Source organism: Sarcophilus harrisii, chromosome 5, assembly GCF_902635505.1.
Source record: "Sarcophilus harrisii chromosome 5, mSarHar1.11, whole genome shotgun sequence".
NCBI classification, from domain to species: domain Eukaryota; kingdom Metazoa; phylum Chordata; class Mammalia; order Dasyuromorphia; family Dasyuridae; genus Sarcophilus; species Sarcophilus harrisii.
Genome location: NC_045430.1, coordinates 197,080,696 through 197,099,999, shown reverse-complemented (window position 1 = coordinate 197,099,999; position 19,304 = coordinate 197,080,696). Strand labels below are relative to the sequence as shown.

General features: G+C 31.7%; 1 protein-coding gene across 1 annotated transcript in view; it reads right to left on the bottom strand.

The window, feature by feature from the left end:
• The window catches only part of CNTNAP2 (contactin associated protein 2), a 2,632,466-nt gene that overhangs the window by 1,130,756 nt on the left and 1,482,406 nt on the right, over positions 1-19,304 (bottom strand). The window contains exon 10 of the mRNA XM_031941247.1: positions 17,230-17,401. Within this exon, the coding sequence (XP_031797107.1) occupies positions 17,230-17,401 (172 nt within the window). The remainder of the gene's footprint in view (positions 1-17,229; positions 17,402-19,304) is intronic.

Here is a 19,304-nt window from a genome sequence, read left to right as displayed (position 1 = left end):
CCATTATAAGTATCACAAAATATAGAATTTGACTTATATAAATAAAGGGGTTACTCTGCCAGGATTCTAATATTTTCTTACCACCCTCTTACACTTATTCCTCTATTTCTAAAATGAATTGGAATCTCAAGTAAAAACAAAATATAATGATTATTGAACTGTAGAATATACCATATTTAAACTAATGATCAAAAAGGGTAAATGCCAGAAATAGAAAAGGTCATACCATAAAGACATCAGAAAAGAGGAGTATCAAGGAAGTATGACTAGAGGGAGGGTTTTTAATCAAAGAATAAGGGATATTTAAAAGGTAAAAACTTTTCATAATTTAGATTATATGAAATTGAAAATTTTTGTACAAACAAAACTCATACAGTTATAATAAGGTAAACTATCAGTCAGGGGAAAAATATACTTCTATATCAGATTAATGCAACACAAATCTTCATAGCAGTATACTATTTTATTATTTGTTGAACAAAACTGCATTCATACTTATCCCTTCTCTTTCATGATTTGTACATTCTGACTTCTGTATCTACTAATATTCTCCTATATTTGCTTATTCTAATATTATAGCACTTTATACGACTCCTATATTGCTATACTTTCCCTTTCTGTATTTCTTTGACTTTATTTCATTTTGTGGTCTGTGAATCAAAATTTTTCTCTGTCTTTCTCTTTCCCTCTCTCTTTCCCTCGTTCCTTCTCTCCCCCCCCCCACACACGCACACACACACACAGTCCCAAAAGTCTTGATGCACTTAAAACAATGAAAGCAGGTACACAATATTTTTGTTCCAAGGCAGTATCATAATTATTGTTTTCTTTCTATTTCTTAAACTTGAAAAGCAGAGGAAATTGTCCTGAATATAAAGTCAAGAAGACTATTCAAATTTGACCTTTGGAACTAATTAGATTTGAGAAGTAGGGGATCATACTGATTGTGACTCTTGTCTTTTAAGTAATATTTTATTTCCCTTCAATAATAAGTTAAAAAACAATGATACTCTTCTTTTAAAAAATTCTGGATTCCAAATTTTCTCATTCTCTCCTATCTCCCTGAATGGTATTAGTGAAGATTTCTCAGAAGACTATAGGATGAAGTAGATCAGACTTTAGGTCTAAGTTTCAGAAAGACATGTGATCCCCAGGAAATAGAAAGTATTGTTGTCCAATAGCCACTTCCTTGTTCCTGAAGAGTTTAGTTCATCCAATGAATTTAAATATCAGCAGAATAAGTGGGGTACCCAGGATTCTTGGCTATGTAACCTAGCTTTTGTACTGGGACACACACCATGCTGAACTGTGCAGTTCATAGGCTGGCCTGATTCTTGAAAGAATGGAATAAATGCTCTCTGTTTGTGTCTGGGAATGTCTCTGAGTAGTCAGTTTGGGTAAGGGAAGGAGTTCTAGCACCCTGTCCTACACATTCCTTTTGTTGAGAAGACAATCAGTTTTTTATAGCTTATACATGTGTAATCATACAAAACTCATTTCTATATTAGTCATATTATGAAAGATAAAAGACAACAAAATTCCCAAGAGAAATAAAGATTTTTTTAAAAAGAATGCTATCTGAATTCAAATGTTGCCTGTTCTTTCTTTGTTTGTGGATGACATTTTTCATGGTAAACTTTCTGGAATTGCCTTAGATTCTTTTATTTCTGAGAATAATTAAATCATTCACAGTTGATCATCTTATAATATTGGTGTTACTGTATACAATGTTCTTCTGCTTTTGCTTATTTAATTTTGCATAAGTTCATATAATTTTTTCCAGGTATTTCCAAGAGCATCCTTCTAATTATTTCATAGTAAAATAGTATTCTATTAAAATGACATACTGCAATATTTTTTAGCCATCTCCTGATTAATGGCTGCTTCTCCAACTCTCAATTATTTGCCACTACCAAAAGAGCTGCTATAAATATTTTTATACACATAGATCATTTTCCTTTTTTTTGTTTTGTTTTTTATCTTTTGAGGTTGTAAACCTAGTATTGATATTATAGAATCAAAGGTTATATTTGCTTTTAAACTCTGAAAGTATTGTTCCAAATTGTACTCCAAAATGGTTGAATCACTTCACAACTTCACTGATAATGGATTATCCCACATCCACTCCAGCATTTGTCATTTTCTTTTTTTGTCATATCAGCCAATCTGATGAGAGTGAAGTGCTACCTCAGAGATGTTTTAATTTGCATTTTTCTAATAAGTAATGATATAAAGCATATTTTCATATATATACACATATATGGAGAGAGAGAGAGAGAGAGAGAGAGAGAGAGAGAGAGAGAGAGAGAGAGGGAGGAGTTTGGATTTTTTCATCTGAAAAACTGCCTTTTCATATTCTTTTGCCATTTATCATTGGAGGAATGACTATTTAAAAAAAAAAAAAACAATCTGTCTCAGTTTTCCATATTTTGGGAAATGAAGAGTTTATCAGAGAAACTTACTTTAAGTTTTTGCATAGTTATGATTATTTTGTATTTCCCTTCATTCTAGTTCCCTGCCCCCTATTTATCCTTCTCTCTCTCTCTCTCTCTTTCTCTCTCTCTCTCTCTCTCTCTCTCTCTCTCTCTGTCTCTGTCTCTGTCTCTCTCAGCTGGTATAGCCTATGACATACTTTATTCCACTCCACTCTCAAATTGGCATGCCAGAACCTTCCTGTCTTCCTTCCTTGTCTTGGGCTGGAAAATTGTTTTACCTTATCCTTTTCTGCATTCTCCTGTTTCAGAATTTATTTTGAGGCATTACTTAAAGTTGTTTGGGGGGACATTGGAGAACTTAGACTAGTTGCTGCCCATTTCCTGCTATCTTGGCTCTGCACCCCATCTGGGTGTAACCCTTCCTAATATTGCTTATTATTTTGTTAGTGTTTATGACTGACACAGGTGATGATGACACAGTGGATTGAACTCTGTACCTGAAATCAAGAAGATTCAAAGCTAGACTAAGATACTTACTAGTTATGTCTTATTATAGAAGTTACTTAGCTATTGTTTGCCTCAATTTCCTTAATTGGAAAATGGAAATAATAATAGCACTTATTTCCTAGTGTTGTTGTGAGGATCAAATGAGATGATATTTATAAAAATGCTTCCATAGTTCATGGCACATAGTAGATACAATAAAAATGTTAATGTTTTATCTATTATTCATTTGTTAGAATAATTATACACCTATTTTTACCAGTGCCTCCACAGAACACTATTTGATATATATATTTTTTTGCATGTAGAAAAAAGTTTATTCCTTTCTCATGATAAAGTATCATAGTTTCTGACACACAAAGTATGGTTTTAGAGACAGACACACCTATTTGATAATTCTTAGTGATTATTTTCTAGGTTATTATATAATAACATAGAAAAAGTTCATCAGTAAATTTGTACAGACTGGACAATCATTTTTCCCTGTCCATCTTACATTACCTACAGTGTTACTTATATATAATTTTTGTGCCTATTATGGAGGAGAATCCGTAAATTTAGAGACTTCAAGTTTAAACTTGTTAAATTATATGTCTTTTGGCATCAATACACTATGAACTCCATTGATTCAATTTTCCTGTTCCAAAAAGTCTTTACTGAGCCAAATTTAGAATCATGCAGTGTTAGAGCAGAATGGGAAGAGAATTTAGCCTTCCTGTTTCATTTTACAGGTAAGAAAAATAAGACCCTGAATGGTAAATTAATTTGATAAGCATATAGTTGGTAGACAGACTACATTCCATTTCAGTGCTTCTATTCAAGTTTGGTTTCCTGTACCTAATTTTCTATTCCTATAATACAATTTTATTCATTATATATTTTAAGTCCCAGTATGTTCTAGGCATTTTGCTGGGAGTGACTGATAAAAAAATGTTTTTTTTAAAAAGTCTGCTGTCCTCAAATACTTTACATTCCACTGAGAGATTCAGAGCACAAACAAATAAATAAAAATTATAAATTAATACAAAGTGATTTCAAGGTTAATTTAATAAATGCAGAAAATAATATGTTCAAATTGTGTTCTCTGAGACTAGGGATTCCTAGTTGTAGAAGCAAAGGTCTTAATGTGCAAAATCAAAGGGTGGGAGATTGAAGATCCGTAAGACAGTAAAGCTACTGGGCCATTTTGACTCAAAAGCTAGTTGGGTACCCCACTGAGAGAATTTTTGTAGTATTTGTGAAATGTATATAAAGATTATAAATACATAGCAATAAAATTAACCTGATAATTATTAAACACTTTCCATCAGGTAGGTATGAGAGAGTCAGTTAGTCACTGCTCAAAAAAGCTGATGAAGTTCAGCAATACAGAAGAAAACACTTTCCTAAATGATGTGAAAGGTCATAAAAGCAAAGAGAGAAGTACCATTGACACATGGGACTTTGGAGATGGAAGGGATCTTCAGGGTTATTCACTTGGCTCCCCACATTCTATGAATAAAGAAACTAAGGCCTAAAGGAGTAAGGTGATTTTTTTCCCACTATTATTATACAAATAATAACATGGAGACTCAACCTATGTACTCAGGCTCTCTGATTCTAAATCTAATACTTTTAGACAAGCTCCCTCTAATCATACTTCAGAGAGGAGAAGGGATATACAAATTTCCAGAAACCACTGGAAGAAAGTTCTCCTATTATTAGTTCTGTTTCTTTTAATAATAACTTTAGTAAACAGTAGTTGTGCAATTATGAGGTAGCCATGTAAAAGGAGAACCAGGTTAGTTTATCAAATCCTCTCTGGGAATAGGGATAATACAGTTCCCAAAGGCTGATCAGTCAGTAATAGCCTCAAAATCATGAATCAGTGAGGAGGAGAATAGAACCTCTCATATGTAGAATGAATAAAACTGATGAACTTACTAGCTGTATAATCTTGGGCAAGTAATTTAATCTTAATTTGCTTCAGGTTCCTCATCTGTAAAATGGTACTAATGTCTACCTGGTGATTTTGTAACAATCAAATGAGGTAATATTTGTAAAACACAGCACAGAATTTGGTACATAGTAGGTGCTACAAAAATGTTACTATATCATCATCATCATCATCATCACTAATAAGTTTGGTTAGTTCTTAGTAACATAGTGAGCTATTGAATTTTTCAGTAATAGATTTTACCTACTTTTTAAAACTTGTATAAACCAAATTCAAAGGATAACTGATGGAAAAAAAAAAGAAATAAAATTATCCAGAGATCTTCAGTATATATCTTTTATTTCAAGGAGAAGGCACAATTGAGCCAAATTGTTCTTCCTGCCATTTAACACTTGAATTAGGCTTATGTAATTACCTAATATCTTGTAAATAATCAATATTTTGATCTGGTCAGGCATTTTATATGACCTGAATTTTAGAACAGATTAAAGCAAAAATATCAAGGCTTGATATCATTAATTATTATATTGACAAATGATTATTATAGGTCAATACCTTAGATATGATTATTTTAGACAAAATAGACATTTTAATAAAAATAAATTAGACATAATCTTTAATGACATGTGTTTGGCAGCAGATTTTTAAAAATAGGAGCTTATTATTGCTTTTCAAATCATTCATAAAATTCACAAAACCAAGTACCAGAAATCAGCCCTGTTTAGGCTGAAAAGCAGCAAGAAATAGCAGTGTGAATCACTTTGCTTCAGTACCTCATGCTGAAGTAACCAATTGTATTACTATGAAATAGTAAAAATATTATTCAAAGATGATGTTCAAATAGTTCTAGGAATATTTCATATAATCCTTTAATAAGTTCATGTTTATATTGTGCTTTAAGATTTATAAAATCCATCCTGTCTCCTACCTGAATAAACAAGAGTGGGAGGTCTCAGAGAAAACATAATAATTACCATTTGTAAGTGAAGAAAGTAACAAAGCTAAGATTCTAACCCAGATACTCTTTAATGCATTTAAAAAAACTTTTCTTATCAAAAAACATTTAAAAACATTTTAATTAATCAAAGTTCCCTTGAAGACTCCAAAATTCTAAGATTTATCGAAGAAATAGTGCTGGATAATAAGAGAAAAACAAAACAAAAAAAAATGTATTGCTGAATAAAGTTAATGTATTCTACTGGGGGGGGGGAGGTAATTTTTAAGATGTAAACTGTATGAAAGAAATACCTTTATCTTTTCAACAACACTAGTATTCAAATCCTTTTATGTCCATGAGATTTACTAATAGGAGCTCATTTGCCAAATAATATTAAAAATCTTATGAATGGGACATCAGAAGAAAAAAGATTAGCTTACTGAAAACAACAGACAACAGGACAATACCTTGTCCTTTTCTGCATTCTGCTGTTTCAGAATTTATTTTGAGGCATTACTTAAAGTTGTTTGGGGGGACATTGGAGAACTTAGACTAGTTGCTGCCCATTTCCTGCTATCTTGGCTCTGCACCCCATCTGGGTGTAACCCTTCCTAATATTGCTTATTATTTTGTTAGTGTTTATGACTGACACAGGTGATGACACAGTGGATTGAACTCTGTACCTGAAATCAAGAAGATTCAAAGCTAGACTAAGATACTTACTAGTTATGTCTTATTATAGAAGTTACTTAGCTATTGTTTGCCTCAATTTCCTTAATTGGAAAATGGAAATAATAATAGCACTTATTTCCTAGTGTTGTTGTGAGGATCAAATGAGATGATATTTATAAAAATGCTTCCATAGTTCATGGCACATAGTAGATACAATAAAAATGTTAATGTTTTATCTATTATTCATTTGTAAGAATAATTATACACCTATTTTTACCAGTGCCTCCACAGAACACTATTTGATATATATATTTTTTTGCATGTAGAAAAAAGTTTATTCCTTTCTCATGATAAAGTATGCATAGTTTCTGACACACAAAGTATGGTTTTAGAGACAGACACACCTATTTGATAATTCTTAGTGATTATTTTCTAGGTTATTATATAATAACATAGAAAAAGTTCATCAGTAAATTTGTACAGACTGGACAATCATTTTTCCCTGTCCATCTTACATTACCTACAGTGTTACTTATATATATTTTTTCTGCCTATTATGGAAGAGAATCTGTAAATTTAGAGACTTCAAGTTTAAACTTATTAAATTATGTCTTTTGGCATCAACACATTATGAACTCCATTGATTCAATTTTCCTGTTTCAAAAAGTCTTTACTGAGCCAAATTGTTGTCAGATAGAATTTGAACTCATAATTGAATTAAAACACAGTATTCTATATGTTAGGACATCTAGCTGTCCTGCATAGCAAGAAGAAAATCACTTCATTTCTGACTAGGTAGGATTGCATTGTTGGTTGTTGTTTGTTGTTGGCAGTAGTCATTACTTTCCTGAAAGAATAGCGGGGCAGTGTCTTAACTAAGAATGTTTTGTTTTGGAGGTATAGGGTAAATGGATTCTGGGCTTCAAATAATCATTTCTAAATTGCAAAGTTCAGAGGTGGAATAATCATCATTAGCTTTCTGAACCTTAAATGCTTTCTTATTGGCCACAAAGTAAAAATTACTAAGTTTAGCATTCAAGGCTCTTAGGTTCTGACATTTCCAATAAGTTTATTTACTCAGTTTTGTTTTGTTTTTTTTGCCCTCTTTCTTTTTTTTTTCACCTCTAATGCTTTTCTCCTCTTTTTCTGTTTAGTTAAGTCTTTTTATTCCTTTAAATCCTGGTTCCATTTGAAATTTTAAGTTTATGAAGTTTTCTTAGACAACATGGGAGAAACCTTATGTTGTAAATCATTTATCCGATATTTTTGATATGCTACACTTTATTGCTCTGTATTATTTATTATTGTTGTTTTTTATTTTTAATAACTAGCATTTATATTTATACTTTGTTTTATAAAGTTAACTTAAAATATCCTCTCATTTTATCCTTACAAATATTCTGGGATATCATTATCTCCTGCCATCATTACTCCCATTTTACAGATAAGAAAAATGAAACAGATTGAGAGTTTAAGTGATTTGCCTAGGGTTACAAAGCTAGTAGGTGTCTGAGACTGTATTTGAACTCAAGTCTTCTGGACCTCAGTTCCAGAACTCTATCCACAAAGTATGCCTAGCATGCCTTCTATTTAATTAAGTAACTATAAATTACTTGAATGCAGGAACTATGATTTATACTTCTTCCCCTTCACTTCACTTCTTCTCCCTCCTGCAGCTCACATAGGTTAACAGCTTAATAAAGATTAATTGACTGAATGAAAGTTATATTGTTAGTCATTGTGGTTATGATGAAGATGGAGATGACAACAGTAATGTAGAAGGACTTGACAAAAATGATCTAAAAATCTACAACATTTTTTGATACTGATGATGGAAAAAGGTTATTCTTTTTTTTTTTTTTTTTTTTCCACTGAATAGACCATCCAAATGCTTGAAGTTCACTGGAACTATAATTCATTTTTGATAACCTATATATATTGGCTCAATAGGAGTCTTTACTGAAGTATATCCATGAAACAATTTCCATATTGATGAATTTTTTGATTCAGTGTCAGAGAAGCAAAATAACTGGCACTAGGATAACAGTCTAAAAAGGCATCTTATTCAAGTTAAACAAAGTTAATCCTATACACACCCTTAATGGGGGTATTTAAGAAGTCCTACAGGATATATATATATATATATATATATATATATATATATATATATATATATATCAGTAGATTCTAAGACATTTGAGAGGATTTGTTTACTAATGAATAAATATTCCAGTCAGAAGTCTTAATTCATTCATTATAATTCATTCCAAGTTCACATCTCAATCTCCCTCTATCCACCCTTTCTATTAGCATTCATCTCTTCTAATAATTTTCTTTCTGATGTAAGTGCAATTTAGTTAACAGACTGAGATTCAGAATCTAAGAAATTTCTCAATGAATTCATAGCCATAGTCAAATAATATTTATTTAATGCCATAATGATTATTTTATAAAAAACCAGAGCATTTTGTCCAAAAAAAGATAGTTCAATCCAACAATCAAAATATGCTTATAATATGCAATACATTATGGTGGACACGGATGATTCAAAGACAGATAAAACATAGAACTTGCTCTCAAGGACTCAATAATTTAATAGTTATTGCCTTTAAAGAACACATATACTCTTTTTTTTAATTATAGCTTTTTATTTACAAGATATATGTATGGGTAATTTTTCAGCATTGACAATTGCAAAACCTTTTGTTCCAATTTTTCCCCTCTTTTCCCCCACCCACTCCCCCAGGTGGCAGGTGGACCAATATATGTTAAATATGTTAAAGTATATGTTAAATACAATATATGTATACATAGCCATACAGTTGTTTTGCTGCACAAGAAGAACTAGACTTTGAAATAAAATATAATTAACCTGTAAAGGAAATCAAAAATGCAGGCAGACAAAAATAGAGGGACTGGGAATTCTATGTAGTGGTTCACACTCAAATCCTAGAGTTCTTTAGCTGGGTGTAGCTGGTTCTATTCATTATTGAACAAATGGAACTGGTTTGGTTCATCTCATTGTTGAAGCAAGCCATGTCCATCAGAATTGATCATCATATAGTATTGTTGTTGAAATATATAATGATCTCTTGGTCCTGCTCATTTCACTCAGCATCAGTTCATGTAATTTCTCCAGGCCTTTCTGAAATCATCCTGCTAGTCATTTCTTACAGAACAATAATATTCTATAACATTCATATACCACAGTTTATTCAGCCATTCTCCAATTGATGGGTATCCACTCCATTTCCAGTTTCTAGCCACTACAAAGAGGGCTGCCAAAACATTTTTGCACTTACAATCTTATAAAGAGAGGTCTTTAAGATCTCTTTGGGATATAAGCCCAGTAGTAACACTGTTGGATCAAATGGTATGCACAGTTTGATGACTTTTTGAGCATAATTTCGAATCTCCAGAATGGTATGGCTGGATGTATTCACAAGAACACATATAATCTTAATATAATCCCAATAAAGAGTAAAAAGCCTACTGAATTTCAAAAATGAGGAAACAGAGAAGTAGATTAAAAAAAAGAAAAAAGGAAGAAGAAAAAGATAAAGAGAAGGAAGAACAGAAAAATATCAAAGAAGAGATGGAAGTGGAAGATACAAAACATTTGTTTTGGACATCTTTGGCTTTATTTTCTAAGAAAACTATCCAAATATTGAATCACAAAGCAAAATTTTAGGCAGGTTAAAAAATAATCACTCATCCAGACCCACATACATATTATAACAAACAAAAAATCCCGCTATTCTTTAGTACTTCTTTTGGTTTCCTCATTTTAGTAATGAGCAGGTAAAATTACCTGAACAGATTTAATAACAATGCAATTTAAAGAAGACATTTGTCAATGACTTTATACAAAAAAGGGAAACTTTATTGGTTCTAAAATACAGAAAGAAAAAGTGCATGTCATTTAGTTTCCTCTCATTCAGATTTATAGTACAGTGAATTTTTTAACAATATTTCCCAAAGGCCTTACAAAGGCAATTATCTTAAGTGGGAAAACATATTAAATGGGGGTATATGTGTTTTTCTGTGTGTGTGTGTGTGTGTGTGTGTGTGTGTGTATGTGTGTGTGTATTTAGGCTGGACTTATAAATAATTAATCTTATTTGTGGGGAAAATGGGAATTTTTTATTATTTGCAATTGATTTTCAAAACATTTTAGATAACTTAAAAGTTAGAAAAATAAACATTCATGAACAACTTATTTAAAAGATTAACCTGTAGGTTTTTTTTTAATGTATAGTATGGTTTTATTTATATCTATCCCTTTCACTAATCTTAAAATATTTAGCTTGGTTTAATGCTTTTACTTGGATACACTAAACATTCCTTGAGATTTAAATGTCAAAGCCTAGAATTCCAGCCCAGATGGAAATAGTTTTTATTTTGTCTCAGTAAAAGGAAAACAACCTTATGTGCCACAAGGAGAAGTGGAACTGCCACTGAGTCTTTAAAAATGACTAATTTACTTTTTTTTCTTTCACTGATACCCCTAGGGTATTTTGCTATTAATAAAAGGGACAATACATTTCTTTATGAAAGTCTGTGGTTTTCTTTGTACTTTAAAGACAGATACAATGACACCCTACTCAGAAGCTTAGATTGGCAAGTGATCCAAGGATAAGTCAATTAAAAAAATCACTGTTCCTTTTTCAAAGTCCAAGAAGGTGCAAATTGCATAGAAGGATAGTGAGGGTACTGTGGCAAACTATAAACTTACTTTCCTATAGGTGTGAAATTTTTGGTATTATTAATCAGAATATTCTTCTGTCTATTGATCTAATCCAACAGGCATTTATTTATTAAGCAGTTCCTAGCTTTAAGATTTTTTGATTGGCCCTGGGAACACATAGGAATATTTATTTTTGAGGTAGGGAAAGGAAGGAAACATAATAAGGAAACCAATAATGACACATTTGATAATTTGAAGCATAAAGAGAAAGCAGTAATATTTTAAAAAAACCCAGGAAAATCTTCCTAATGAAGTGACAAATGAATGATCCAAGCCTTGAAGAAAACTACAGAATATAAGAGGTGGAGGGAAGAATGGAATTTAAACTTATGCTAGGCAAAGAGCGAATAGTATTGGGGGAAATGGAATAATTTGGTCAGATCATATATTTGCATATGTTGTTGTCATGGCAAATTAACACTGCTTCTCAGAAGGAAATCAAATAGCTAAGGAATTGAAGGGATGAAAGGAGGGACATTCAAGAAAATCAAAGGGAGACAGTGGAATATTATAGAAAGGGGAGAAGATTTCATGTAACTAATCATCTGACAGATTTCCCAAACAATCAGGTTGGTATTAATCTAAACTGGAATTAGACAGGGAGAATAGGACTTTCTATAAGAAATAGGAGATTATACTTTGACGTAAAAATAGGCTGGATAAAAAGAGAGGGAAGCTATTACTAGAAAAGAAAAGAGAAGGCAAAAGGAGGTAGTTCTGTTTATCAGAAAGAAGCCTGAATGGAGATATCAAACTCAAGGATCTCAGGAACAATAATATTCTTAGCTAAAGGAAAATTTATTAAATATGCCTATAATTTCTACTGTTATTGCTCTTTAAAGTTTGAGAATCCCTCTTTAAACATTACAGTGAACTTCTTACAAAAGGGTTGAGTTCTAAAGTCAGTATCTAGAGAAATATTAAAAAAAATTATCCTTGGAAGTGCTTAAATTGCACCAAAAGATAGTATTTATTTAAAAAACAGTAGCATTCGGTGCCTTTTCATTCGTGGTTCCCCATGCCTGAAATGTTTTCTCTCCTTAGTTCCACTCTCCCACCCCTGTTTTTCTCATCTTGCTTCTATTATTCAGTTCAAATCCCTTTTTAATCAAGAAGCATTTCAGGATCTTCCCCAATACTAATTCCTTATATCATCATCATCATCATCATCATCATCATCATCATCATCATCATCATCATCATCAGAGTATCTCCAATTCCATTATATAAATACACATATACTTCTACCTACACATATACATTTATATACACACATAACCTACATATACATAACCATATACACGTATTGACACATAGATAACAAGAAAAATGATGATTGGGGAAAATACTCCTAAAATGGTTTCAGTATATTAAAGGGCATAAAGACTACTAGGGAATTTCTTTGTGTGTGTGTGTGTGTGTGTGTGTGTGTGTGTGTGTGTGTATGTGTGTACCACTTTTACCACGAGGTAAAGTTGACAGAGAAGAATTCGAAATAATTTAGCAAGGGAATTCTAGTTGGCCAGTAATGTTGGATCTCTCAATAGGTGTACCAGTCTAAACAAAATGAATAGAATGGGTTTTGAAGAAGAAATTCTAAAAATTGCATAGCAACAGGAGGTATTCACAAGTATGAGAACCATATGGAATTAAAACTGAGATAACAGCTGATTCATTTCTCACTGCTGACACTCCAGGATTTGTGTTCAGTGTGTAGAGAGATTCAAAGAATTGTTAATTCTATTTAAATTTTTAGGTTTTTTTTTCTTTCTCATAAGTAAAATGCATATATGTTACAACTTCATTGGATCTCATGTCATCCTCAAAATGATCATCTGAAATATATACCATGATTCCCATTTTATGGATGAGGAATAAGTTACTACTTAGTGGACTGTGTGTGTTTACACTCAAGTAAAAATAGGTGTCTTTTAAAGCACGAAGGGCTATTAAAATGCTTTAATATGCTCTGCATGTAAAGTCCTTTAAATTTATTGTCTTTCATTGAATTCTTATTACACTGAAGTTCTATCAGGCTGTTTATCTATATGACATGAATTGAATAGCATTTCATTTATCAGAAGAAAGAAATTGCTTTTTTCCTCCAATGTTTTATCATGTTCAACAATTAATGCAGATCCATTCTTTTTAAATGAGATCATCTATACAATTCTTCCTGTTGTCCTAAAATGGAATAGTTCTTTAATTCAACTTAAACAACTAAAGTCAATCTTTGCTAAATAGCTAAATAGTTAAATATATTTGCATTCAACTCCAGAAAATATAGTGGCCCTAATTTCTTTGTTTGCCTTTTTTTTTCATGGTGTACCTTTTGAATGTCAACAAATATTATGAAATAAATCCATTTTCCTACTGATTAGAATTTTTTATTATGAAATACGAGTGATGTAAAAATTTGAATCCATTATCATTTCCTCATGGACCTTGATTCAAAATAGAACATCTAATTAAAATTGAGAAATTATTACCTTGGCAATAGAAGTACAAACAGAACCTTGGCAATAGAAGCGTAAACAGAATCATGATTTATATATTTATTCAATGGTCTTTACTACTGTACACTTCTTAGTCAGTTTAATTATTATGTAAACACTTATTTACATGTGTTTTCAGAATGAAATTCTGTACAATATACATTTTAAAAATTAAATGTGTTAAATAATAAAATTACTACCATAATATTATAATTTCTTATTAGCAAATGATAGGAATATGATGTATGTAAAAAATTAATATAGTGAAAGGCCAATATTATTGTGAAATCCATCCAGGCCACAAAGATTGAGTGAATTAAATTTGGCATCATTGACAGAATTTGTCCTACCACTAAAGTTACTGAAATGGAAAATGAACTAGACACTAAAATTTTACAACGTACAATATATGTATAACTGGGGAGGAAAATCTTTTTGAATCAGCTGCCAATATAATATGTAGATAAACTAGCTAACATTAGAACAAACAGCTTTACGTTTTTAGCTCCTTGCCTGTCTGATTATGACTTATTTTGGCAAAAATAATGTCACATGCACGGTTGGATTTTTTTGGTGCAGTTTGTGCAAAGTCAGATGCATATAGATTTTTCTGCCCAAAATGGTTTACTATCCATTTTATTCTCTTACTGCTAACCCAGTTCCAATTAGCGTCATGACATATGTGGACATGCTGAGCAAATCCTAACCATATAATCAGTGTACACACATATGTCCAGCATATAATTTAAAATGTGATATACTAAAAAATATGCTGCATTCTAGGAAACTATTTTGTTCATTTTTTATTGGGGAAAACATTGTTTTATTAAGAGTACATGGATGAACACAATCATATAGACACACTTTCATGTACATATTGTATATTTTAGGTAAAATGTAGATATATTCTGTGAATTTACTGAACTTTTAGTGAATATTCTCACATTAATAATAATAGAAACAACATATTTGGAACCTAACACTTCAGAGTAGCTAAAGTTCTATGTGAGGAAGTAGGAAGGAAGGAAGAAGTTAGGAATCAAGAAAATGAAATTAGAAAATATGTCTAGAAATCACAGAATGTATGCAGAGAAAATACATAAGCAGCAACCCAGTTAGAAGATACTCACCAATTAGTTTTCACATTATGTCAAAAAGGAGGAAGATCTCAAAAGAATGAATTAGGAATCAATTAATATAAAGTGCCCACAAAAGGTTATCAAGAAGCTATCATTAATTAATAATCCATGTGCTTACTCTTTAACCTCTACAAAATCTTTGAGAATGGTGGACATATACAACACTTTTTATGAAAATAGAAGGACAGAATTGGTAGCTTTTATTACATTTTTCTAAAGCTTATGAAATCTTCATACACACTTAATTATTTAAAGAGCTATAGGAAGAACAGCTTCTCTGTATGTTATTCACTAATTATATTTTTTAAAAAATCTAAAAGTCTCTTTTCCAATCAGTTGCTTCACAAGAATATTATAAGATCATATGAAACTGTGTGACATAAATAAAGAGAGTGTTATGTAGAAAGAACAATTTAGAAATATAATATGGGTCCAGAAATGACAAGGAAAAAAGACTAGAGCACAACACTATTTGGTACTTTTGATGGTACTACATCTCTCTTTCATACAAAAATCTGTTTTAAAAAAATTACTATTCTTTTAGTGATTGAGAGAATGAATGAATGAATGAAAAGGTATTTGTTGAGTATTTCCTACATACTAGGCTTTGTGCCAAGTATTGAGGTTGCAAATATGTGAGACAAACACTCCTGTATTCAAGGTGATTATATTTCATGGTAGAGGAAGCCATAGTAGTCTTAGTAATGCTACATAGCTAAAAAAAAAGAGAACAAGATAATCTCTCTAAGATTAAAACTGGAATTGGACAATGGACAGATATATGGTAAGTGTAGGTAAGCTGAAGCCCAATTTTATGCTCACATAGCATTAAAGATATCAGCCATAACATGAATGAAAAAGGATGGTCACTTAGTCAAAGTGATGTATAACAAATTCAGTCTGAGCTTTCCAGTTGTATCTATGAAATATTCTAAGACATAAAAAAAAAGCCCCAACCATCTCTATTATGTTGAGTAGCTACTCTGGAGAAGATTTATGGAAGAACATGGATAAGAATCCCAGAGGATGAGAAGTACCTGGTAAGTGAAGTTACAAGGTTGCTAAGAATACCAAGCTGACATCATAAACCCATCAGAACACTTCTAAATATTATTTTTTAGTGAGTAAAGATGTACTTCTAAATGAAACAAAAATTCTTAGTGTTTTGTTAAGAAAAATATAAAAATGACATGAACTTTAAAAAGGTTAAAATATGAAATTAAAGCAAAACAAATGGTTTCAGAGGCTATAAAACTTTCAATAGATATTTTAAGACTTGACTAAAAGATCAGGCAAGAATATCATCATCTTAGTTTTTATCAATAGCTAGACAAATTCTTTTTTTATGGATCAAAATGTTATAGGTAAGAATCTTATTTTTTAGATATTTATTTTGTATTTGTAGATATTTTTGGTAGATATTTGTAGAAAACAAAAAGGAGACAAGTCATTACTATTTAATACAAAAGTTACATCATTCCACTGAGTCTTGTATACTAGCCATACCAGGATATATATATATATATGTTGTATGCGAGGTTACTGGGACATGGTGAGTGTGTGTGTGTGTGTGTGTGTGTGTGTGAGAGAGAGAGAGAGGGGGGGGGGAGAGAGAGCGAGAGAGAGAGAGAGAGAGAGAGAGAGAGAGAGAGAGATTCAGAGATACAGAGACAGAGGAAGAGAGGCAGAGAGATACACAGAGACAAAGAACAGAGACAGCAACACACTGAGAAAGAAAGATACACAGAGAAACAGACACAGATGCATGAGAGAGAAAAAGAGAGAGAGAGAGAGAGAGAGAGAGGAGAGAGAGAGAGAGAGAGAGAGAGAGAGAGAGAGAAAAGAAAAGAGGAGGAAGAGAGAGAGGGAGGACAGGAGAGAGACACAGAGACCCACACAGAGTCTCTGAGAATGTATGTGGCTGGGAAAGAGATGATAATGAAAGTGGGAGGAATAAGGTCTTTGAAGGGTAATCACTGTTTACTGGTACCAAGAGGAAAAGAATTGTAGGAGGTGAGATACAGCTTTATCTCTCCTATAAAAACTAAAATTTGCTGATAAAACAAACAAAAGCCCTTGACAATTGGTCAAACCTGGCAGATTTTGATAGGAATCTAGATTACAACAAAACATATTATAAACTTTATCCATGTGTGGATAAATGTTGGGATCAAATGGTTTTCCTTCATTTGGTTGCAAATTTTATGGAATAAGTAATAGTTCTACCATTGCATTCACTAAACTACTATTCTTATTTAATAACAGCTTAATAGATTTTGCGACATCACATATTTTATTTCACTGCATAAAACGGAAATTAGCATATTTAAACAACTTAAATTATAAGCAAAAATAATCACTTACCTGTCTATAATGGCACACATGTCAATACTGACATTAGCAAAGCTGCCCGGCTTTCTTTGTTCTATTTCATGTAAATTGACTAGCTGATCATCCACTTGAATGAGCTGCATACACCCTTGGAAGGAAGGTTGTAGTACAGAATGATCTGAAGTATTCATCTGTGTAAGAAAACCTGTGAAATGGAAGAAAGAAATACTGAGTTCTACTTGTGACAGGCTTTAAAAAGCAACTATTAGCTATCCTAATTATAACCACAATCCCTAAATAACATCTTTCCTTCAAATGATATAATCTCAGGATTGGTGTGGATTATCAGAGACATTTAAGTTGAATCACTCGTGTTCCAAGTGAAAAGATCCAAGACCAGGGAAAACTTTGCTCAAGATTACAAACCAATTGGATGCCAAATGCATACATACTGCAACAGTTTCATTATGCAGGTCCAAGTCTCTTTCATAAGATAAGGCAATATGAGATAGTAAAGAGAGTAATAGCTCTGAAGTCAGAGGGCCTGAGTTCAATTCTCATAGTTAATGTGTATTACTTATGTGACCTCTTTTTAATGGATTAGATTATGTGGTATCCAAGCCCTGCTCTGGGACTATGATTCTATGAATTAAAAAAAAAAAATTACACCTAAATGTTAATATAGTTGACAGTTCCCCTTTTACAAACTGAAATCCTTAGGAAGATGCATTGTGGTATTCAATGTAAGCAAGCTGACCCTTTTAATATCTTAAGAGTGGGTGGTAAAGAAAATGTCTCCCACCATTTTCACTTTTTCTTTTCAGATTGACATCTTTTCCTATTTTCCTGGCTACCTATTTCCTTATTCTACCCTCCTTCTCTTAAACCCATCTGAACCTATCTTTTTAAATTGTGAGGCAGAGGAGTAAACTAGGATTTTGACTTCTTAACTTTCTATCACCATCACAATTTAGCTCTCTGGGCCCTTTTCCCTAGAAACTCTGCTCTCTGCAGACAACTATCTAAAATGATCAACTAATCCAATTATATATTATTTTACACAGATAAGATACTTTTATTTTAACAGTAGTCCTGTGCCTTACTAAGTCTGGTCTAAAGTAAGACTTATTTTTTCATGACCCTTTTTAGGTATAACTTTCATATAATATGCACATATATAGTTAGGGTTTAAAATGATAATAGATGAATATAAAATGAAAAGTGAATGCTGTAGCTCTTCTCAGATATGTAAAGTCTGGAAGACAAATTGTAATATTAGATGTTTCAAGTTTTATTGCTCAATATGTGTAACAGAACAGAATAATAATCACATATCTTTTTTTTTAGGAAAGACTGTATATATTAATATTTTTATAAATAAGAAGTTTATGTTAAGAATATGCATAACCCAAGTATATAGTTATACAAAATTTATAAACCTTAAATATTCCAGTTTTTTTCTTTTCCATGAAAGAATCTAAAACTTTGATCTTATATTTCCTTCAATGAATAAATTAAAAATCATTAATTTAATACATTCACTGAGTGCAAAGCATTGTGTCAGGACCAGAGAATGCAAATAAAAAAGCCAGACCAATCCTCCTCTAAAGGATTTCCTTTTGCAAGTAAGGTTAACAATACTTATATTAGAGTTCAGCCTCAAGGTGGAAAGAAGGATCCACAATAGTTAACGGAAGGGATGATTTAACAATGCCCAGAGGGGATTAGGGTACATTGCTTGCACAACTAGAGAGTGTAGAAGTAAGTCAAATAATAAGACCCAGCAGATCTTGAACTTGTGTTTCATAGTAACATTATAATAAAAATATTTCGATAGACTAGAGATTCAAATTATTACATAAAAAACCAGATAAACTGTGATAATGAAAATTTACAATTTATAATAACAGTTTTTGAGGGGTATAATCCAGTGTGTCTGCATTATTAAAAAAAAACAACACACCAGCATTTTTCCTTTTCTCTTTTAGGAAGTTAATAAAGAAAAGCTTAATTAAGGATTGCATAAAAGATATTATTTATTCAAAGAGCATGCATTTATTAAACATCTTTGTGCCAGGCATTGATAAGAGCCTTTGCTAGTCATGTTA